General features: G+C 39.5%; 3 protein-coding genes across 13 annotated transcripts in view; 2 read left to right on the forward strand and 1 right to left on the reverse strand.

The window, feature by feature from the left end:
* Positions 1-58: 58 nt before the first annotated feature.
* Positions 59-3440, forward strand: LOC135168492 (uncharacterized). Of its 2 annotated transcripts, XR_010300045.1 has the most exons (4): positions 59-437; positions 620-685; positions 748-1029; positions 3316-3440. XR_010300045.1 is itself a non-coding variant. In XM_064132746.1 (3 exons), exons 1-3 carry the CDS (start codon positions 351-353, stop codon positions 940-942), a joined length of 348 nt encoding a protein of 115 aa, XP_063988816.1. In that variant the 5' UTR covers positions 59-350; the 3' UTR covers positions 943-1116. The 2 variants fall into 2 exon arrangements, 1 of the variants encoding a protein (XP_063988816.1); XM_064132746.1 differs by lacking the exon at positions 3316-3440 and having other exon boundaries at positions 748-1116.
* On the reverse strand, positions 1238-10181 carry LOC135168483 (sodium-independent sulfate anion transporter). The gene is made up of 11 exons (XM_064132723.1): positions 9826-10181; positions 5890-6068; positions 5144-5339; positions 4668-4888; positions 4076-4220; positions 3819-3983; positions 3435-3596; positions 2923-3063; positions 2640-2785; positions 2112-2273; positions 1238-1500 (listed from the first exon to the last, which is right to left on the reverse strand). Exons 1-11 carry the CDS (start codon positions 9833-9835, stop codon positions 1360-1362), a joined length of 1668 nt encoding a protein of 555 aa, XP_063988793.1. The 5' UTR covers positions 9836-10181; the 3' UTR covers positions 1238-1359.
* The window catches only part of LOC135168484 (trissin receptor-like), a 32542-nt gene continuing 15674 nt past the window's right edge, over positions 7335-24202 (forward strand). The window contains exons 1-3 of one of the 10 annotated variants that reach the window (XM_064132725.1): positions 7336-7891; positions 8114-8626; positions 18392-18567. In XM_064132725.1, the coding sequence (XP_063988795.1) occupies positions 8553-8626; positions 18392-18567 (250 nt within the window). In that variant the 5' untranslated portion in view covers positions 7336-7891; positions 8114-8552. Of the gene's footprint in view, positions 8627-11196; positions 11353-13231; positions 13483-17718; positions 18248-18391; positions 18568-24202 lie in introns of those variants that run through there. The other 9 variants (XM_064132728.1, XM_064132727.1, XM_064132729.1 and 6 more) reach the window with 9 other exon arrangements.

Consider the following 24202-nt stretch of genomic DNA (forward strand, 5'->3'; position numbering starts at 1 on the left):
CCTCATTGATGATCCACTAAATATTGAGTACTTCAATGTGTCGTATTCATCTCCCTTGTAAGCAGGATTCATAAACGTCCCAGACGGCATAAGGACCATCGAGTCCAGAATTAGGAGTATAAGGGTCAAAGAAAAGGCCGGGGAGGTCAAAGAGGGGCCATGGGGGTAAAAAACAGGTTGATAAGGCCTCATAGCGACTACAATAATTTAAGAAATAGTTCAATGTTCAATTCTCTTGCTTAAGAAAGCACTTTGTACCATTCTCGTCCCATCACCTTGAAGTTATCCCAATCAGAAAACAGACGAAAACCATCGGTTCGTGAATTTTCATCGAGTGCAGTCGGGGCAGAATGGACAATTCAAAGTACAATTTACGCTGCAATCGTATCATCAGCGAACGAATGTTAAAGAAGGACTTCGTCTACGAAATAAAATCGGTATGAAGCGCATATAAATAATTCCCCCCTTCCCTTCCTCTCTGACTGAAAAATGAGCCCAGAGAGAGGAGATAAAAGTTGTCGGAATTTTTACGTTCTCATAATTTCATGACATTTTCTCGTGTCGCCGTATCTTCTCATAACGCAGTCGGCATTCACGTTGTCTCTCTATTCCATTGCAGTTTTCCGGGGAGAGATGGCTTAACTCTCAGAAAAGTCCCACTCCAGAGCTCCATCCCGGACTGACGGTAAATAATATTGAATTGTTTATCAAGACGGCGAATGGAATTATTGTAATTTTTTTTTCCAGCGTCAGGAGATCCGCAAAATTGTGCAGTTTGAGTGCAACTTCTGTGGCGAACCTGTGGCAACTCTGATGTCCCTTTCGACCCACGTAAAGTCTCATTTGAGAAACTATTGTAGGATTTGTTACTGGATCTATGGGAGCAGTGAAACTGCGGAGGAGCACATGCTACGGGAGCATCGAGTTACGGATTGTAATTAGGAAAGTTGAGGATCAAGTTTGGGACAGGGACAGAAATCATCTTTGCGTTTCCTACCGAGAGATCCTTCATACTTTGAATATTCTCTGGTATTGATAAAGTCAAGTACCATTTTCCAATTAATATTTATATTTTATCCGGGGATTATATTTTAATGCAGATAGAATACCAATTCTTTGAAATTTTGTAAAAGAACTATTTAAGTTTTCCCTCAAGATCTTCCGGGGCGTTCTGTGATTGTTTAAAATGATAAGGGCGATCTGGATTTAAGGGGAATTGATGACACTAACAATCAAGTGGCTTTTCATTGATTTATTTCATCACAACAATTTAAAATAGATATCGCCAGATATTGAATTCGATTTAACAAGAGAAAGTAACATTTTTCATGTAACCCTCTTAAACTCACCCCCTGAAATTCAGGCACACACGTCAACTTTGAAGCTGCATGCGACTTCCGGTGCAACTGTATTAAGTACACGACTCACATCTTCCGTCGCATTGACATAAATAAGTTCTTGTCCCAGCAATGATAGGTCTTGAGCCAGCAGTTTTATATTCTGAAAAGATACGTGATAACACATGTAAATGTATGAAAAATCAGTGAGATAACCAGGGTTCCGTGGATCTTCCCATTCCTCGGGGGAGGGAACGCCGGAAAATGTGAAAAAAAAAATAGAGTGATGTAGGAGAAGTATGTGATTTACTCTCATCTAGCCAACTTTTCGAGAAACAATGGAAATAAATGGATTCACTAGAGAATGGGATAATGCATCCTCCCGGGTGAGGTTGAGAGGGAGGGGGGGGGATGATCTATAGCTACGCTCCGGCTGGCAATTGAGTGGCCAATAAATTTACGTAAATTCTGGTGGTAAGAGTGATCGTGTTAATCTCCAATATCTCTATCGAGCACTGCCGTAATTCCCGGATTATTGCTGATCATAAGGTCCAGGGTGGATTGTGCCAATACACCTGAGAGTATTTTAATTCGACATCGAGACGTCAGATGTATAAAACATCCAGAGTAAAGCAGGAAATAAAACTTGCTTGACCAGTGGTGTAGACCCCTTGGGAGGGGGTGGGGTGAGGCTGGGGGGATGAGAAGAGAATGGAGAGTAAGATAGATAAGAAACACATATAAGATCATTTTTTTTCGTCTTTAACGGTTCACCTTGGCAACAGTTACGTCGATTCGCTTCAAGTTCTTGCAGTCGAGTATCACGTTACCAATGCTCTCCAACGAGAGCCTCATTATATTTGCACGAAGATTTTCCGCCGCCGGGAACGTCACAGCCTCCTCAGGGGTGACGTAAACAACGGGACGTCCTTCGATCTTCAAGAGGAGAAATTACGAGATTAATTTTCATCGTCAAATATGCACACGTTGGGTAATTATTCGCGGAATTTGGAGAACAGATGGGATTAAAATTGAATGAATTCTTGAGAGGTTCTTGGGAGTCTTGAAATTTTCAACGGCTCGCGGAAGTTGCGTGGACCAACTGGTAGATGTTGGAAAATCTTACAGAATTTCAGATTTCGTGGGACGTGAAGTGGAGGTTTGAGAATTTTTCGAAATCGCGGGCTTCCTCGCTCAGTTTTCAAATTTTAACTTTGAACGGTTGCGAATAAATTTTTTATCTGAAATATTCTAATCATCTATATTCTAACTACCTCTAATTAGCACTAATCGCCTTCTCACCTGTTCAATTTCAATGCGGATATCGGGCCTCGCAGAGAAATAAAATAAAACAACGAAATTCGATAAAATTCCTATTAGAATTCCCAATTCAAGGCCTAGAAAGACACATGCGATGAGCGTGATTATCATCGTCAGGAAGTCCACTTCTAGAACAGTACCAATCAATGTAACAAGTTTAGCTGTTGACTGGTCAAATTATCGTCCGAGCTATAATTTTAAAAATTATTCTCGTTCTGCGGGTTTTTTCCGCCGCTTCATGAATTAATTGACAGAGTTACCGTACTTTTTGCCCTCCAGAGGAGCCGGTAAGCCCCAAAATCAAGCATGTAGTACATTGCGCAAATTATGACTCCGGCTAGTGTAGCTTTGGGAATGTATCCGAAGCACGAGGTGAGGAATCCAGCCGCCAAAAGCACCAGAGCCCCTGCAATCGAAAAATATTCATGCTACATTTCAATTACTACTTTTAATTATCAATCGATGAATGAGTGAAAATGAATCAAATGAATAGGCTCATGCAAATACCCCACGGCAGAGCTTTTGAATGTAGAGAAACATTTCGACGCGAGCGAATAAATCCTTGATGTGATATAAAGAATTCATTAATTGGAAGTGAAATAATTGTTCATGGGAGAAAAGAAAGAATTAAAAATTCTAATGTCAAAATAATTTATAGGTGGGGAATCAATCATTTAGTGGAATTACTGAGAAAAATGGAATCTGATACAGGTGCGTCATCTCTCTAGCTGAAAAAAAAAACTGATTTTCGATTTTTTTTTCGTTCTCTGAACTCACCAGTGAAAAATCCACCGAGTGGTGTCCTAACACCCGACGCATGATTCACAGCAGTTCTCGTAAAGGATCCCGTCACTGGCATTGATCTGACAAACGATCCAAATATATTGCAAATCCCAAGGGCCAGCATTTCCTGCGTGGCATCAAGAGACTTTCCCATTGCTGAAAAATTCACACACCCCATTTCCCCCTGAATCATCGAATTTTCCGAAAAAAATCGAAGTGCTTTGAATAATAAGCACCCGGTGATTGTCAATAAAAATATTTCTGTACTAAAAACACAAAAAAATCCTATTCCGTTAATTATTTTTCTTCTGGTATTTTTCTCTCCGTACATTTTCCCACCAGTTGACAATTAAATTAATTAGAAATCATGTGACCTACCAAATGCTTTGGCAATAGCAATGTGCTCTATCGTGGATATAATTGGCATCGTCACGAGCGTTGTTCCCATATTCGTCGTCATCTCCACAAAATTGAAAGTTTTATTGTTGAAGGTGGTTGAGAATGGAGGCAGCGAGAAGGGTGGCAACCCCCTGCCCAGCGAGCCTAGTATTGACCCCCAAAATTGCGGATAAGCATTATCACAAAGACATGGAGGAGGGGGAAATAATGACTAGAATAATTTTTCATTGACAAACCAGTGAGGCGGAAGGGCTCCATTCCGTTGATGTGGAATAGGTAGGCCATGACAGTGCCTAAAATAACGACTAGGGCATTCCTAGAGAGTGAAACTACCCATCCGGTCTGCTCGAGGCGCGTTCCCCGGCGTTTCGATGGAATGTGCTGGAAAAATCGAGGAGAAGTCATTGCAGGACGTTGTGTAATGTAGTTTGACCTCCCGAGTACGGAAAATATTGCTAAGAATTTTCCGGGAAGTGATTTTTTCAAACGAAGGAACAAAAATTTTGCAAATAAATTCAATACTCCGAACACAATTTTTTTGTTTAAATCGTATCTAAAATTTACAGCTTTTTAATCTGTTTTTTTTGCTAAAGAAATATTTGGATTTGTTTAAGAGGCGGAAAATGTTGTTTCGCGTTACGTAATGTGATAAATTTGCAACGTAAAATCGGCTTGTGGAAGAACTACTTAAAAATTCAAGGAATAAAAATTTCCTGTACAGAGAGGTGTTTTTGCTCCACCCGGGGATTTTTTTTCTGGCTATCACATTGCGCTTATTTTTCTATACACCTTGTAATTTTTACGGAATTTTTATGCCCGTCCAGTTACCTTAAGTAAAACAAGCACAACAATTGTGCAAACTCCAAGAACAATATCCCAGATATTGATTTTGTCTAAATTGGTAAAAATTCCTTTGAGTGCTTCAACGAGTCCCTCACTCCTACCAGGAATACCGAGGAGCGATTTAAATTGGGATGAAGCGATGTTAATTGCCGCAGCCGAAGTAAAACCTGTAATGACTGGTATGGAAATGAAGTCCAGGAGGAAACCTGAGGATGAAAGTGAATAATTGTTTAAATGTCACGGAATACACTATCAGGTGGCGGAATTCACCGAAGAGCGGTTGCATTAATTACCTGTCAGATCGAGAAAATTTCACAAAAGTTTCGTAAACTCAAGGAACTTTAACGCTGACAATTAATTACCGTCCGTCAATAATGAATTTGAAAAAAAAATTAAAAACATATTTCTCAAATTGCAGACGACAATGATGAACATAACAATCGAAATGTGTTAGTACAGACCTAAATGAAATATCCCTAGGAGGGCGATAATGCACCCCTTGAGGAAACAAATTAGAACTGCCATGTCTGGACCGTAGTTGAAGACGAGGGGCTGCACCATTAGTGCCATTATAGCTGTTGGTCCAATTGTTATATTGTGGCACGAGCCGAACAATATATAGACGAAAGGGCCCATAAATCCCGCATAGAGTCCATACTAAAATGAAAGCGTTTTTTCGTCTTCTAATAGTAATTGATTTTCATTAGTTATCTTGAGGGGAGAGCGCAATTAAATGTTCAGAAATATCGAACACCAGGAATTTCTCGTTATTTGCCTGAGTTTCTCGTTTTTCCTGTGGATCAAATCATTATCGATTACGTAATTTTCAATTTTTCCAAGAATGTCATTAATCTTAATTAATATTGTGACTATGAATCATTACATTTGATGACAAAATATCGAGAAAAATCCCTTCAGGGGCCTTTGAACTGTGAAGTTCACAAAAAGTTCAAATAACTTTCATTGAATTAAAATAAACAATTCCTGGAGTTCTAGAAAACTTCTAACCCTACCATCGGGGGCCTCTCCCCTCTCGGCAGTTGTAACGAAACCTCCTCATTAAATAAAAATATTTGGCCAATCAATCAACCCATTCCGCTCTCCCCTGAAACTTTAACTGCGGCTTCAGGAGGCCGGAAACGCCGGAGCCAATTCGATTAGCGAAAACGAGATTGATTGAAAATCAATTTTAATATCACTGTGTTACCTCAGGATTCAAGCCAGCAACAACACCATATGCGATTCCCTGGGGGATGGCAGTAAGGCCCACTGTAATACCCGCGAGAATATCTTGTAGTAGCCATGATGGCTTGTACACCAGCAGCCAGTCGATAATTGGAAAGCGGCGTTTCGCGTATCCTTGAATTGCACCTCGATCACACCTCGCTGTGAATTAATTCAAGTTCATGTGAAACCCGATGTTTATCAAGATGCATTTGTTGAAGAAATTTTTTAAAAAATTTCTGTCGGAAAAAAGCGAAAATGAATTGAGGTGATGGTGATGCAAATCTGGTATTTGACCTCAATTCTCGAATACTGTGATCGTCAGGATTAATTATAGTTCAAAATCAGGGGGGGGGTTGCCCTCCTTGCCCTCCCCTTTCCAATTATCAAAAAAATTAATTTCGCAATAAATTTTGCTGTCTGATCAGAATTAATTTTTAATTGTTCTCTTCATCGCGAGAGTGATGGAGGACGTGATAATTACAGTGCAATGGTTAATAAAAATACTACTTCCGGATTAACCCGGATTATAAAATTCAATCTCATCCACCAGCAGGGATATACCCCCCACCCCCTATTTCAGCAGGTGGAGACCCGTGTGGGACGCACGACAGATGCGTGGATAAGATACCCACGGAAACTCTAACTCCTCTTCGCCAACTTTCGACTTATAATACTCCGCAAAATACTTTTATTATTTTTGGATTACCGTGAACCATCATCCTCTGTTCTATCTCCCCCTTCGGTGGACTGACCTCCGTCGGTTCTGTCTCGAATCTGCATTCGCAATATTATTTAAATTCAGCGCAACAGTTCGCGAACATTTCTCTCCGGAAAAAGTTTTTGCTATTAAAAACTATTATTCCATAATAGTTAAAAAAAAAACTATTATGGAATATCCTATGGAATCAACTATTGTTCCATAATAGTTTTTAATAATATATTATTATTGTAAAACTATTACGGATAATAAATACTGAACATTCATTATTGACAATTGTCATTTCCCCAGGTCATGGGGGGTCGACAATGGGAAAATAAATTCCCCGGGTCTCTAAATTCGTCTTTGGTGAAAGTCACTCTCCAATCCAATCCAAGATCAGCCCCTGGCCGCCGGGGAGGAAAAAAATTATTTTCTCCTCGCGTTCATTCTCTCGCAGAGAGCATCCAAAAATAGTCGTCGACATGATGTCAAAGCTGACGAGCCAATTCGGTCCCGGTTTCCAAAACAAACCGCACATCTCACCAGGCAGCCCAATGAAACAAAGTATCTCCAATTTCATTAGCAATAACATCTATCTAATGATCCCCCATCAATCAGGCCAGTCCCCTGTACCCCTGTGACCGCATTTGACCCCCAAAAAGCTCAGGCCGTTCGCCGAAAGAACAAGAGACATTTTCCAATGTCTTCAGTGACAAAAGGCGGCATCTCCACGAACGCATGCGCGTCATCTAAGCTTTTCACCTCGAAATAGAATGCGTTAACGTGCGGTTCCCTCAGTGCCGCTCGAAACGGCGTACCGGTCGAAGGGCGAATTCTACCCCAAAAATGTCATCATTTCGGATCAAAAGTACCCGATGTCCGCAAAACCAATGCCATTTAATTTCCTCAGTGTCCGCCACTCCTGTCCCGAATAATTGATTCATTGAAAATTGATAAAAAATTAAATGTTAGTAATTTTTTGAACTCCGAAAAAAAATCCAAAGCCCTCGCACCCACTGTCTTACACAAATATAATCATTTTCACCACCAGTGGGGGAAAGTTAAAGAATAGTAAATCTAAATGTCGCCTTAAATCGCTACATGATAAACTGAAGAATAACGAAGTGGTTTTCAACAAAAAAAAAAAAACATCTGCCCATAAATTCTCGGTGGATCCTCGTGATCGGGGAGGAAGACGGAGTATCGCTGACAAAATGCTGAACGTGTGCCAGATTGGAGCGATACAGGTGTAAAACATGTAGCCGTCGACTGAATGAAACTTGTAAAACAATTACACTGAGAGAAAAAAATTTCTTCTGTTGGAAATAAATTTATTTTGTTAAAAAATATCGAGATTATTTTGTATCGTTTCAAGAGATAGATGTTGGCAACGTGGATGTTTGATACAAATGATTTGTCTGTGTGGAAAAACAGTCAAACTTTACAAACAGTTAACTTCTGCTTCGGTAACAATTTTTCCACAGATGAATAATTTTTTTCTCAGTGTATCAACATCCTCTCGGAAAAAATACCGGTTTAGGGTGAATTTAAATTGAAAAAAATATTTTAACGATGAATTTTAATTGCCGAAATGGACTTGTCATTGAGAAGATTAATTTTAAAAGCCCGAGGGTCGAGTGGAATGACATAACTAGTGAAAACGGATTATAAAACAAAACGAGGATTTCTACGAATGATAAAAATCCGGAGATCCGATTTATCCAATTATGTGGATTTGTTATTCTCTGTTGACGAATGCAACGAATTATTGGGATAACGACCCTGACAATAATAGATGAATTGCGGGCAGAACTGGTGCTGGGAGCCTTGTGATTGTTACTGAAGTGTTTAGACAGATTTTTGGAAATTTTTCATCGAATTACAGTGCAACGATATTTGCTCAAGATTTTTTCACGCTCTCCGGCGCCTCAGATAGACCGGAAATGCCACTGATGAGTCTCGATGTGAACGAGATGTCGATGGAATCGACTACGCAAATTGAGGAATGGAATACGAGGTGAGATGGTCAGGGATATTTTTCAGGGATTTTTGAATTTCGGCGCGAATTCTGTGAAAATTGGCCGGAAGTCACAAATAATTTATCCAAAAACAGCGCGAATTTTTTACTCCCCTTTAGAAATGTCCGCCTTCAATTCCAAACGGAACCACGTGAGAATCAGGAAATTCCCCCACTTTTCAACACCAAATTAAATTAAGAAATTTTTTCAATTCCCTACGTCAGAACTTCGATATCTTGGGATGGAACGATATAACTGCAATCAGCACGCGCTGATTTTTACCTCCAGACTGATAACTTTGACTCAAAAAAAAAATTGTGGAATTTTACTCTGTCAATCTGGATTTATTGACAACGAAAATTGCATACGTTTTTGTCTGCGATGAAAGCGATTTTCGGTTTCAATCTTGCGATAAAATTTATCGAATCGAATCTATGTGTTTGTGTTCTTATCGGTCATCAGTCGGGAATTTTCTCAAAGCTTGAGCATTCGCAAGGGCGAATGATCTCCCTTTGAATATTTTAAATGACAACAAAAAATAAGAATAGGAATAAATCTGCTAAATTCTAACAGCGGAATTTCTGCCAATCGAGATCCGCAGTTCCGATCAAACTCAATATGACGAATTGCTTATGATTCTTAAGGAAACTCAGGGTACCACAGGAATAACTTTCCAACATATTCCACAATGATAATAATCATAATCGGGTTAATTTATAATGCCATTGTTGACAATTGAAATCACATTGAATTGGAGTTTATTCTTATCGGCCAGGGCTCTGAAATTTCACGATAACAATGAGAAATTTCCAATGGCACATTATTCCACTCGAAATATTCAAGCTCATCCCAAAATATGTGATATTTGATCAATTATTTACAGGCAAAATCCGTAATTTTATAACATTTACCATTAAAACATTTTTTTATCAAAAAATGTAAAATTAAAATTACATAATCAGTATAAAATGTCCGGAAATTAAAATAAAAACTTCAAAGTAAAAACAATTTCACCGGCGACCGGCTCCTCAAACAACTTGCTGACCCCTAAATCGAAAGTAAATTTCTAAGAATTTATTCAACCGAAATTGACATTTCCCCCCTTTCAATTACCCACAATAGTTAAAACGTAATTAAACGCGACGACTCGTTAATGATTTTTCATTGAATTGAAGGTACGCTGAGAATAACATTGTACCATATTCCATAGTGCTGATAATTCCAGTTAATTTAGCGCCTCGATTCAACGGCTCACGCTATCCAACTTGAGAATGTTCCCACAGTGCACGATACTATCATCACGAGGCAGTTGCCCACTTTCTAGATATCAGCTGTCCACAGTACTCTCTATTCTCGATTCACTGACAATTGTCAATCGGCTCTGAATCATTCAGTTCAGCCAGTGATAATTAATCACTGTGAAAAAATTATTTATGCACCAGTTGTTAGTCAGTATTGTTGTTCCTTTGCAAGTCTTTGACAGCTGCCACTTGGATGAAATATGAATTTGAGATTAAGATGGACGATGAGCGACTGCGGTCTCCCGCCTTCCAGCAACTTTAACTCGTCTCTTTGAAGTCGAGTGGACGAGCCGTCGCACAAGTGGGGGGTAATGATAGGCTTGTCGAACATGACAATCAACTTAGCGGGAATACTCAAATTCAACGCGCATGGAAATACGTCTATTTAAAGAAAAAAATTAAATATGCTTTATTTATGATAATAATCGTATTATATTAATATTAATAATATATTGTTGATAGACAGTTTAATCCCCTATACTATATTAATATAATATAAGTATGTATAATATTATTATTTTTTTTATGGAGAATATATGTATGAAAAGTATTTTTTTTTAACACGGAGAGGAAAATCGGACAATTTTTATGGTGTGATTCCGATAAAAATGACTATGACGCATAATAAAATTTTTTATCGGCTTAAGAAAACTTCTACATCGGTTTCATAAAAATTCAACAACAATCGGCGCCCATCGTTAACCAATCACAATGGGTTACCGAAAAATTGCTGTGTGGCACAGTAAAAAATGAAGAAATCAATAAAATCAACTGATTCAGATAGAAATTTTTAAAAGATTTCGATCAATTTTGCATTTGACCTCAAATAAAAAATGATAGACCTTGAAATTTTATAGTGCTGTTTAGTCAATTTTACGAAGCCCCATATAATTAATTACAAAATTTACGGTATCGGTAGGAATTTTAATGAGTGAGTAAAACCCATTCCCGTATTTTAGCATTTTGCGCCTCGATTTTACTGTCCGGTACAGTAATTTTTCAGACTTTTTTCTCCGCGAACGAACAAAAATAGTTCCCAGCACAATTTTTTATCCCCCCGAAACGGCAGAATTTCGCCGGATGAGCTACCTGGGGGCACAATGGCATGCAAATTCAATGTGACAGGCGTCTGACACTCCCCGAGCAACTCATAAATACTTAAAATGCAATAATACCCCATGACGATCCATCAATATCATGTTTCATCAAACCAATGGAGTAAGTTTTGCACTCCAGAGGGACCATGAACACTGGGATTTCAATGTGATATCTACTAGCAACAATATATCGCACTATTTTTCACACATACAGACTCAATTGTCGAATCGTGATAATTCTCCATGCGCATCATGTCAGTTTCCCGGCAACACTTGATGCAGTAAATTCATCACCTTGAAGCCGAGAGATATTGAGTGACAGAGCATGTAAGTGAATCTCAAGCACTCGTTGAGTTTGATATCGAAGTGGATTTTCAAATTTATCTGCCTCATTTCAAATGCTTCAGAGGTACTTCACCTGGAGATTGACAATTTTTTCAATTTTATCCAGGAGTCTCCCTCCTTTTCTTAACATTATTCTAATTTTCGTGCAATACACTTGACCATAGAACTCATAACCTCGACATTCCCTCAAAACATTAACAAGATTAATTATATTATTAACTATATTAAATATTAACGATAAAATAACAAGTTTATCGAGATGCTCAAGTTTATTATTAAATTCAACTCCTCCAATAAAAAATCGGCCAAAATTTTCAACAAAAAGCACTACAATCATAAATAAACCAAATTGACCATGAAACAATAATAATTCTATCAATCACGACTCTTCCCCGAGAAAATACAACGGAATCACCAGGAGATTCTCTCTTCCATCATCCCCCTCCCCTCAGTCCCATTTCTCTTCATTACGTGGACGAAATCACAAGCTCTGAATATCATGAAGACACATTATTTGTTTTTTTTCTCCATTATATGTTATAGTATTGCCGCGACATTTACGAGCATTAATTCAATGATAATTATAACACCACGCACAATTACTACCACAATAAATAATACCGAACACTCATTAACACTCATTAAAAATCGACGAGAAGTACATAATTTCCAAAGAACATCTTACACCGAAAAAAATTCCGATAATTAGAATCTGACAATTATAATTAACAAATCTCGTGTCTCAATGACGCTATCACATGATTCATCGTGCAAACGCTTGAATAAACTCCGCATGCAAATAAACAAGCACGAGAATGTTATATCCCCTCGTTATGACGCTCGTCAGGGTTTGTCACAGCGCTGCAGAATCCGATTACCCGCAGAGTGGAGCTTCATGCCCGTCGCAATGATGTGTACATACCACGAAAACAATGCCGCATTATGTTGTCAGTAACAACTTCCTAACACCGGGGGACATCCTAGATGTCCATTCATTCCGAGGGACTACACGCCACCCGCGTTCTTATAATGTTTATATGCGTCAATAGGGTAATTGCTATTGACGTAACGGCGATGTTGACGCGTCGGCGTCCCGCGGATTCAGTTCGCGAAATACTTTTCAAGATCTCCGGACGATTAATTATTTTTTGCGAAATTTTCCTCGAGACTTTTCCCCCTCAAATTCGAATTTGACTCGTGAGCCTTCGGTCCTTAATCGAGTTCCGAAGGTGTGAAGAAACATCGAGGGATCTTCCAATTTATCCTCTGGAGAGCTTTCGAGTAATTCTCTAGGGTCACCCGGGAAATCCTGTGGAAATCTTCCCCCAGATTTCCAAAAAATTGCGAAAAAAATTTCCCACAATTTTTTTTTTCCCAATTTCCGGTGAATTTTTCTCTCCGCGCAATTGATTGCAAATGTGTTCAATGGAGTGTTCAGGAAATTATGCGAAAACCGATTGATAGCTTCAGCAGACACATGTCATCACAACAATGACGTGACGCAGTCAATCTAGGTTGCGAAATCAAACGGCTTATCAAGTGAACAAGAACAAGCAGCTGCTGTGGATTCCCTGACAATCCACACAACCGCCATAAATTCAGCATGAATAACTTAATGTCGCGCGCTCGTATGACGAGAGAGAGTGAGTGTGAGAATAGTAGGAGAAATACGGAAGTTCCGTTCATCGGTGAAGACGCGGATAAAGTTTGGATTACATTCGCCCAATGGCTCCACGTTTGATTCGACAAAATTGAATTTCTCCTCGGCGGTTATCGGATTGTAGAGTAATTGCTTTCTACATCTCGTAACAGTATATAATTCCGGGGGAATAAAATTTTCACAGCCATTTGATCCTTTCAGGAGCCTGAGCTGACATAAAGTATTTCTCCGAGTCCCCATTGTACCACCACCTGGCATTCTTGCTCGCGACTTTTATGAGTACGAGTATTGATACTTCTTTCTTCCTCTCATTGTTCTACGGGGGAAAATACCCATCTTGTTCTTGCACCAGGAGAATGACGAGTGCTTTATTCACTCAAGCCGGTGGAACATTACCGAGCTTTTCGAAGGCGAAGGCGAATTGACAAGTTGACGATGTTCCAATGGATGAGGTTTTTTTCTTAGTGATTATTCCTTTCAAGCGAGTGAATGAATTTATTTAAATTGAAATTTCATTGATTATTTTTTTCATCCCAATTTCAACCAGTCAGATGGTGACATTTTCCATCACGTGGTACAAGTGAAAGGATTTTACTTCGGATATTTTTTGAATATTTCCCTGTTTGTTGCTAAGCAATGAAAATATCCGATGAACAATTTGTACGCGGTTCAAACCCCAAAACTGTCATTAGAAAAAATCAAGTTCAAAGACTTTATCTCGAGATGAGTAGATTTGGACGGAAATCAGTGGAATTTATTGATCAAAAAATTAATAAAAATGTTCTTAATAATAACGTGAAGACAAAGCCACAATTTGTAAACAATTCTCTGCACTTTGTGCAGACAGAAAATATACGCTGGAAGCCACAACTACCAGTGAAAAACCATACCATATGACGTGAAATACCACACATTTAATTACTTAAAATTGGAATGAAAAAAATAATCCAGCCAAATACCCCTCGACCTTCAAAATTAATCGAATATTTCCCTCCAGTTTCCCTGCGTAGCACCGATCGGGATAAGTTTCGCAGAAAAACCTTCGCCCTTCGCGCTCGGGATTTTTAACTCTCCGAAAATATCCGACAATTTCTAAGGTCTTGGGGTATGACAATCTTTTTTAAATATTCAAATCATCTGTCTCTGGAATGTGTCTTCTTCCCAGACATTTCAAAAACCGATATTTTTCCACATCCCTCCAACCCCCAAGTCCCCACTTAACTCTATTTCCCCGCGCGAATTTTCCACCCTAAGAATATTTTCTTTCCATCACTGCATTAAATCCCAACCGCAACAATCTCTCCCCCATCTCGCGTCATCAGCTTCCCATACAGCCGATATATCCGCAATCATTCCGGGATTTCCGCAATCGCAGAGTAATGTCTACTGCCTAATGACACCTGAGGGAGCAACAATCGAGTCTCCCGTTTCTCAAGTTCATCCGACCACCCCAACAGTTTTGTCGATGAAAATTAAACCTGTGAGAGTTGCCCCAAGTATCGCCGGAAAATTTCCCTCCCTGAGAATCTTCTCCTGTTGATCTGCTCTTTCCTCCCTCCCCTCCCCGCCACCTCCATCTTTAATTTCCTGAATCAGGAGGGGCGAACAGTTGCCAACTTTCACAGGTGATTTCCCCCCTCGCTCTCACCGAATTGGCAACTCTTGTAAACTTGTCGAAAAACCTTGGAGGCAAGTTTCGCGAGCCAAAAGGGCTTAATGCATTTTTGGTAGTTCTTTTTTTTTTTCACCGGGACATAATGCCTTGTAGGCGCCCTACCAATTGGAATTTCAACTGGGCTCATGGAGGCTTTATCCGTGTGCAGTTGGTACAAACGAATTCCGCTGAACGTCCGCTACTCCATCATGTATACATCGAAGGGAAAACGGATCGATTGGATTTCACGGGGGAAAGACAGAATGAAAATAGAGAGCAGAATGAACTTGCGAGAGGCACAAACACGGTTTCAATCAATCGGATAATAGTCTGTCAGTGGATAACGAAATTGGGGGACGATTCTCTTTGTCTTTCATATAAGTTTATCAGAATTGATTATTATTTTCATACGCGGAGGGAAATGTGAAATAAATAGTCGGTGACCGCAGAAAAATATCTGTCAGTTGAAGCATTTCCACATTTTCTCGGTCATATGTCACGAACACCTTTGTTTACTCTCGAGGACACTAAACAACTTCCGCAAACCTCTTGACGCACATTAATCTCCAATCGCAAAATTACCGGAATCGATGGTATCCATTTCATCCACCGGCGAGATCTTAATTATTTCCCTGGCGAGACATTTCGAATGATGCCATGTCCCACACCTTGATCTCACTAATTCACTCACGAAGGGCCATTTAATTCCATCGAGAAGGGAAAAATGAATTTTCCCGTGAATATTCATGACTCGTGGAATTACATTAGAGCAAACGAGGCAGTTTTTTTTCCAATAAAATTCATCGATAGCCCGGACATGATCACAATTGCCATTCATAACGCAATTACTCCGTATGTACACAGGTCATGTCTTTGCACGTACACATCGAGACGAAATTTACCCAACAAAATTCAAATGCTGTCATTTCCTTGCGGTGAGTCGTTCTCGTACTTCAACAACCATTTCCTCCCCGTGCATTCGAGTTTGTGTTTAGAAATAGTCGCAGTAAGCAGTCGCAGTACCGAGTGCTCATGACCCTCATTTGCAGTCAAAATACCGGTGAGCAGAGGCGTGACCAGTGAGGGGGGAAATATTCCGTAAAGATTGGGGAGAATTCGCGTAATTTTCAATGAGAAATGAGTTGCCGGGAATTTTGACACTCGCCCAGGGCTGATTCGATGATCTGCTGGAATTCCCTCTCCCCAAAACTCTTTCATAATTCCTCCCAGCCCAACGCAAGTGATAAGACACCCTCTCGATCGCGTGATTGCGGGACTGACCGAGCGCGTATCTTCACTACTTAGCGATCCCCTCGAGGATTCTCTCCTGTTGGCGGATCGATTCATCCTCCCGAGTCCCTCACGCATTCGTTCTGCATTGGAATTGCGGTACGAGCTATTTGTTAGGAATTAACAGAAAACGCTGAGTAAATACATCCGACTGGGGGGGGGGGGGATGAAACAAGATTGCTTGTGGAATCAATCATTCCTGCCACTCACCGGAGCACTTCAGCGATGGTAATTTTTTATTCCAAAGTCAATAGACTTTTGCAAGGGAAATGGGCAAATATTCCCAGCTTCTGGGAATTTTCAAGAAGATATGAATTATTTTACTGGAGCTGTTGGTCTATTTTTTTAATTTTTGCGGTTTAACAAATTATGATTGACCTCGAAAAAGCGCTCTGAGGGTGAAAATATTTTATCGAATCGCGAGTCACTTTTTTCGCAAAAGTGGAAAGTTTGTCTCTAACATATTCCAAGAACTAACCGATTTGAATGGAATGTTTTATGGAATTCGGAATTGAAAACTTCTCAGGCCATCGGACGAATCCATTCCTCTCTCTCTCTCTTTCTCTCTTCCTCTCTCTTCCTCCGCTTCCTCTTGAAACATTCACAAAGCCACGGCAAATGCGAGCCACTTCACGGCGAAGTTTTTGAAGGGAAAAATAAAAATAGAGGGATGTGGATACCAAGGGGTGCCTCAGCGTCTGCAAGGGAGGGACCAAGAGCGATTGTAATTAACCAACAATTCCAGTTTCTGAATATCAAATGCAGAAGGGACATTAGGTATTTGGTATTTGATGTGTGACGTACCCTGAAATTGCATTTGAATTGTTAAAATTGTCATTTCATGTTCTTTGATACCCGAAGAATTTTGAAGCAAAGTTACCATTCAGAATTGAAATTCCGTTATAATTTTCAATGCAAGGATGTTTCCACCCACATGGCATCTCCATTCTCTCCGCAATGTTGTTTTTTCCACGAATTCATTCTCCAGTTGGAGCAGTTTTTCTGTCCCCTACTTGAGCGGCAGATTCCTCCCTCCTGTCGGCTATATTGCCATCGAAAATCCGTGTGCCTCCGAGCGTCGTTTCCGTTCGATGAATTACGCTCCAGTGAATTCCAGGCTCCACTGCCACGATACCCTATCTCGGGAGTGTCTTCATATATTCAACTGCAGGACATTTTATCTATTATGAGCTTTTACTACTCTCGAGATAACCATATTCCTACACTGGGCACAATTCGCTGTGTAAGAATTTGAATTGACACGAGGTAAAATAACAAGTCACGATATATTGTTTCATCTGCAATAGTCATTCAAATATATGTTAAATAAATAAAAAAAAATGTTTCGTTAAATGTATCGATGAATATATCGAAGCCCGATTGTTACGATTCCTAAGTTATCATATTTTTATCGGAAATTCGTGAACCACATGCGCCGAATGATGAAATATAACTGGCGGTTATCCAATCTATTACGATAAATTAAACATCGCCGACACACAACGCCGAAAATTATACTCAGCAATACTAAATTGAATTTACGGTCTATTTACAATCTTGCCTACGATTATTGATCGTTCGTGCCTTATGTATCTCTCCCCCTCTCCCCCCGCCGCCCATCTTCCACCGCCCCACCCCCTGGGATATTTTATGGGGAAAGGGAAATCGTCCGTATAATTCGTGTTATCTTATTTTTTAATTTCAACGGAAACCGCAGTATCAGTGTTGTGCGTGTACAGATAATATCGCGGTAGCAAGTTACGAATTTATACGTTTGGTTGGAAAATTCACCCTAGCTATTTGTCGCGTGTGCACTCCCGTAACCTGACACGTGGGATCATGTGGCGGGTTTTACCGTTACGTGATGTGCATTCGGATTAATACCCACCAGTGATTGCCTTTCGCCAATTGTGACCAATGTTCCTGTAATCAAATTAGTAGCAATATTCTCGGAAATTTGTTGGATTGTTCATTCTAATTATCTATCTCTATTTTAAGAGGGAACCGAATGATGTGTCGAAGAGGGAAATGAGGAAATTTCGAGTGGAATTGATTGCTATACACGAGGGACGGGACTAATGAATATTAATGCTGGATAAATTTTAACTGGATTTACTTTTCATAGGGCAATGGACTTGACTTGTTAATTTGTAAAGACTATGAGATATTAATAATCTCCCAGAAATGCCTAATTCATTCAATTTAGACCGCGTGCTTTCGCCCCGAATGAGATGAAATACCAGAGTGGCTCGAGTAATTCAGCATCGCAGAAGGTAGAGTCCATTTCACGAACGAGTTTTCGACTGCTCGCAGTGAAAGACACGTTCGTTGAAACGAATTCACTCTGTTGAGAAAATAAGAAATAGAAACATGGTGAGGGTGGAGGCAAAGAGAGTCAACTGCATTTCACTTTGCAGGATGTTTCAGGAGACAGAAATGGAGAGCAGTCGTGGAAACATGACGAACGACAACAACGAAACCTTGAGATTGCATCCCAATGTATCTATCAGCGAAGACTACATTTTCGACCGAATTGACATCAGGGTCATATTCATCACGCTCTACTCCGTCGTATTCTTCTTCTGCTTCTTCGGTGAGTCAAGTTGAGCAACTCATTGTTGCGTTATTTCATGAATTTTTTATATTTCCATTCGGGGAGAAACAAAAACCATCAGAATGAATGAGGGAGGGATTCGCGAGTCATCGTTGTTCCTGCGATAGTTATCTTATGACTGAATGAAAGAGGGAGAATAATTTGTACTGGAGAGGGGGTGGGATGGGTGGGATACGGAATTGTGAAAATTTCGTGGATGAAGAAACATTGGTTTCTATTAACGAGTAATTTTATGGATTTAATTATTGGAATTTACGATTCAAACTGTTTATCTAAAATTAATGTACAGTTGGATTGAATAGGTCATTGCACGATTTGGATTTCTGTTATTCTCGTGTTTCCACTTGAGATTGGAGAACATTTTTATGGGGGAAAACATTTTTATGGGTGAGAAGTTTGGAGTATGATGTGTATGCTCTGTTTTCTTGGGTCTAAACAGAAGTGCATGAGTGGGACAATTGTTAATGTGAGTCATCAGGTCCAGGGTGTTGTGGCCCTTTCGTCTTCTAAGTTAGTTCCTCTAAGGGAACGAACCAGAAGGGTTGTACCTTTCGAGGGTATTAAATAAAAGAGAATAAAATAACATTCACACATTTGAATCATTATAAGTATCCCACTTCTAATATCATTCATCATATTGGATTATGGATAGGGATTTACTGAATAATATCAAACGATTTGGCTATAAACTTTAATTCTTTATCATCGCACATAGAGACTATATCTTTCTCCTATGATGTCGCCAAAGGAACAAACCCTTAGTGACCATAGTTTTCACACTCTGGACCTATTCAACCAAAGGCCCTTGTTCTCTCATTTCTTTCCTTTCTTCCTCTGTTTCTGTTTATTAAAACTATTCTAAATAGTTCGGTACTGTTCTGAGAAAAACTATAAAATACTGACATGGACTAAACAGAGCTATAGCATGCACTCTCAAGACTGGGATATGTGGGCCAAAGGACGCTTGTCTATATATTTCCCGAAACTACTAGCTATATAAAATTTCCCAATACTACATGTTGGATTTTTCATGAAATCAATAAATAAAAAGGAAAAATCAATCTCATTCCCTTCTGAGTGTTTATACTTTAAATTGAAAAAACATTTTTGTGGGCTGGAACTCTGAGAAGTGTGAGGTATAGTGTTTAGGTTTGATTTTAAGTATGTGGACGAAGTGGAGTGAATAGGACTCTTTGAGAGCATGTGACTAAAAGGTCCAGGGTGTTGTTTCCCTTTGTAAAATCTAGTTAGTTCCTCTAAGGAATCGGTATAGATCGGATGTGTCTTCCAAGCACAATTATTTGAGTTACGTAATAAAGTAGATAAAATAGTTTCAATTATTTCCAGAATTATTATGTAAAATACCCCATATCCAATACTACAATACATAAATTTTTGCGAATAAGGAAAGAAAGGGAAAATTGAATTGAGGGGCCCTGAATTCCACGGTATTGATAGTTAACATTAGTCTGATGTCAATAAAAAATACCCTTCCAACATTACCCCAACGTAGCTGGGGCACAACGGGCTGACGATACCAAGCACTTAACTTTTATCTTCAGTCAATCTATTGAAAATTCACAAGGCCATTTTCGTAACACTAGGCACTGGTGACATTTTCGAATTGATTGCTCGTGTCCTTATCAAATTCATCATCTATATTTCCCAGTAAAAACACAGCCATCAATCTTCTCCAGAAATAGTGAAAAGCCCACATGTGGCCATGTGCGAGCATATTTGTCATGACGTTGAAGTTGATGCGGGTTCATCCAGTCGAAGAATGTTCACAGAGAGAACAACTCGTCGTCGTAACTGTGTTATGTCAGTGATGTTTGTTGATGCCTCCGAAAACTCATTTCAAACGCTGCAATTATCTCGGGCAATTACTCCCATTTATGTGATTCCATTTTCACTCTGGGAGGGGACAAACAGTTCATAATGAAAATTAATTCATTTTACAATGGATAAGCACTTTTGAATTATCTCTGTGCATTAAAGTCTAGTCACAATTGGATGAAGTTTGCTTGTGATATTATACCGCCACTCTCGGTGATGAAATTGTATTTTAACCCACGAAATCATTGAGACGAAGTGATTTCCACTCTGAAGAGTAATTATTTAACACGAATTATTTCTTATTATTGATTAATTATGCCAGTGGTTCATTGGCTTGAGGAACAGCACTGGCGTTAATTAACAATATCATTGATTTAAGTTTTTGATAGGCAGAACATTTTTCATTGCGCTCTATTTATTCCAGGAAAAATCGAAAAAATCTAGGACTTTTATCTGTTACTGAATATCAGGACTATTGTTTCTATGAAATAAAACGCACTAGATTTCGGCTATCGGGGCATTTTATCCGAATCAGATGTAGAAGGGTTTGTGTTTCACAAGCGGCATTGATTTTTCCTCCTTCAATGAATTGCGCCCTTGATATGCAGAACGATAAACATCCCCGTAGAAAGTATCCGATACAAATTCCCTCTCTCAAAAAGTCGAGGAAAATAGGGTTAAAGAGACACCATCTCGTAGAATGTTCACAATGCGTATTAACTTTTACATACCCCCCCATTGTCTCTCCTTGTATTTTCAGTCACGTTTTCGTGCACCAGTTATGTCTAAATGACACTGAATTTTTTCTGTTCAATCGAGTCGAATTGAAACATTAAACGACGGCCTCCTTTTACCCGTTTGGCTGCATGCTCAGCTCAACTCGTTCACGCGGCATTGAATGAAGAAAATAAAAGCAAATATTCACGTGGCAATTTCGTGAGAAGAATACCAACCTCCTGACGACTAACAGCCAGATACAAAAAAATATCATCGAGAATGTCATCCCCCGTACGCACCACTGAGACTGTCAACCCGCTATCGAATGACATTTTTGTGATCATTTGCTTTGGATGAGGACTGCTTCAATGTCGTCCTGATACCGATCGCCAACATTGTGACCAGCACACCCTCACTTCGAATTACACTTGATTTAAAATTTGATTTAACATTTGTTTTAAAATTTAAAACAAAAATTACTTGCTTTCTTGTTGAATGGTTGGTTTTGCCGTTACACCCTGAGATTGTCTCAGTGAAAAACCGTACGAATGTGCTGCCACTCCTCGAGGGCATCCGGAAAACGTTCGTGTTTTCTCTTCAATTATGCACCTGCAGTATCACAATTTAAAGAGCTCCTTTTTTATAATCTCGAATGATGCATTTTCAACACGCGTTCCATTCCTCCATCTCCCATTCCTCTCACGAACACACGTACGCCCGTAGAGTTTTTTTGAGTATCAGCGGTTTTGCGGCAGTCACGTGTAAATGAAAAAAAAGGACAAGATGGAGGGCATGAAAATTGAATAAAAACGCCGAGAAAATGGGAAATTCCGGATTTTAAATGAAAAGCAACAACGAATGGTTGGTGTGTTGACGTTTGACCCGCTACATTACTCCGTCTCACCCTGAATTTTCATCTCTGGGTGACGGGAGAGATGAAGAAAAAAAAATTTGAGAAATGTTTCCACAATTGACCTGTCACCGTCTATGATTATCCAATTGTACCGAGCAGTCTCTCTCGGTGGGGCTTTCTTCACCGCAAAATCATTTTTTTCCTTTGTCCCGGGATTTCAATGGCGGCTAGGTGTTGGCGACACAGCGGTTATTGCCTGGCCCATACAAATCCAAATCCGGCGTGATATTACGGAAATCTAAACGGAACGCCGCCGCATAGATTAGGTTTTGCTCAAGAAAGAGGTGGACATTTGACTGGGAGACACGCCTGTGACAGGATACGCAGACTTTGACAAACGGTCGAGAGTGACGTCGTGTTGTTCAGGCTCCAATGTTATTTTTAATGACATTTTGCATTTGTAGATCGAAAAATATTTACTCAATGGATAATTACTAAAATCGTGGAGTGATTAGCTGTAAATATCATAGCGGATGAATATTGAAATGCGAGGAAGTTGTAAATATACTTTAATATTTGTCTAATGAAGGGTAGACGAGGTAACACATGGATAATTAATAAAATTATCGAGTGATCAGCTGTAAGTATGACAGGATACGCCAACTTTGACAAACGGTCAAGAGTGACATCGTGTTGTTCAGGCTCCAATGTCATTTTTTAATGACATTTTGTGTTTGTATTTAAAATGTAATTAAATTATTAAATTATTATTATATTAAATTGTCATTAAAATCACCGAGTGATTAGCTGTAAATATAATACTGGATGAATATTGAAATGCGAGGAAGTTGTAAATATATTTTTTTTGACTTTCTCTTTTATTATTATGAACAAATCTTCGAAATAATCTTTGAAAGATTCTTCTGAATATTTCGTAAAGATATTCCAACGACTGTTATTTATATGAGAATCACGGTGAAACATGACTCTTCAAATACAAGTGACATCGCGTCCTTCAGCTACTGAAATTCTTGATGCTTGTGCGGGACAAGTTGAGAAACAATTTCCCACTTTGAGACTTTCTTCTTTCCTCTCGAAAAGTTTTCAAGGCTGGAGAATGTACTTGCCGGGTTTCGTTATTCAACAGAAGGGCCTCTAACCGACCAGCTCCTTGTAACAAACTCACGCGAAAAAAATGTGTGACTCGAGAATGAACGTTCTCCTCGTAAAATGGATGTAATCACTTTGCGAACAGTCCGGAAGAATACAAAGTACTGTCTAAGGTCATTCATTTTTATTGTTATGTAATGCTCACGTGCTCGTCACATTACGCGACGTAAGTTCAACGAGAAATTGCTACTGCCCTGGGGATGGAGGGGTGAATTTTTTACGATTTTACCCTTCACGCGAAACTCGAAAAAAATTAATGATGGAGAGAAATTTGTTTGCTAATCGTTCTGAAAAATAAAACGAAACTACAACGTGAACTTTGTGTTCACACAGACTATTTTTTGACTCTGTAAAGCCCAAGGCCTATTGTCCACTCCAGTCATGCTCCCGCTCACTTTTTGTTTGAAACAGCGATCCTATACAAATACCCCTACATATACACAACACCAGTTGACTCGACGATAAATCACGAAAACCCAAAATCCTCGTGTTTATGGCCCTTGTGCCATAAATTCAAACACCGTATGAGACACCAATTTTTCACTCTCGCCGTGTAAAATATGAAGTACGTGATCCAATCTCTTTGTGTATTCTGAAGAAATAAGTGTGTCCAATGTCATCTGAGATATTTTACGGGAGGTCTCAATGACGACGAAAAATTGAAATATTTACGAGAGAAATATTCGAGTTGAAAAAAATCTCATAATCCCATGATCCACCAAATATCCCCTGATAGGATATTCCAAGGTACATTTTCCTTTCCGGGTGGAAAGCGTGATACTTCGTCGAATCTCACCCCCCGGAGAAATACCGTCGAGGCACCCCAAGTGACCCCCGAGACGCGGAAATGCCAGACGCACATTGTCGACTATTCCCCCCGCAGTATAATAAGTAGTTCAACAGGATGTGCATACCCTGCTCATCCTTTGTAACGCTGTCAAGATAGGTATGGACGCCAGCACATACCTCAACCCCCGCTGCCATTGCAGAACTAAATCCTTAATACCTTGTATAGCGCGAATATATAGGGCCAGTGGA

This window comes from Diachasmimorpha longicaudata, chromosome 13 (assembly GCF_034640455.1).
Source record: "Diachasmimorpha longicaudata isolate KC_UGA_2023 chromosome 13, iyDiaLong2, whole genome shotgun sequence".
Classification (NCBI taxonomy): Eukaryota; Metazoa; Arthropoda; class Insecta; order Hymenoptera; family Braconidae; genus Diachasmimorpha; species Diachasmimorpha longicaudata.

What these genes read in the sequence shown, in the direction of transcription:
- LOC135168492 (XM_064132746.1), top strand. Translation starts at nt 351, where the DNA reads ATGGACAATTCAAAGTACAATTTACGCTGCAATCGTATCATCAGCGAA. An exon ending in TCGTCTACGAAATAAAATCG is followed by an intron (nt 438 to 619) that starts GTATGAAGCGCA and finishes ATTCCATTGCAG; the next exon opens with TTTTCCGGGGAGAGATGGCT. An exon ending in AGCTCCATCCCGGACTGACG is followed by an intron (nt 686 to 747) that starts GTAAATAATATT and finishes TTTTTTTTCCAG; the next exon opens with CGTCAGGAGATCCGCAAAAT.
- LOC135168483 (XM_064132723.1), bottom strand. An exon ending in TTGCTGGCTTGAATCCTGAG is followed by an intron (nt 5,340 to 5,889) that starts GTAACACAGTGA and finishes CTTTCATTTTAG; the next exon opens with TATGGACTCTATGCGGGATT. An exon ending in TCCGCATTGAAATTGAACAG is followed by an intron (nt 2,274 to 2,639) that starts GTGAGAAGGCGA and finishes CTCCTCTTGAAG; the next exon opens with ATCGAAGGACGTCCCGTTGT.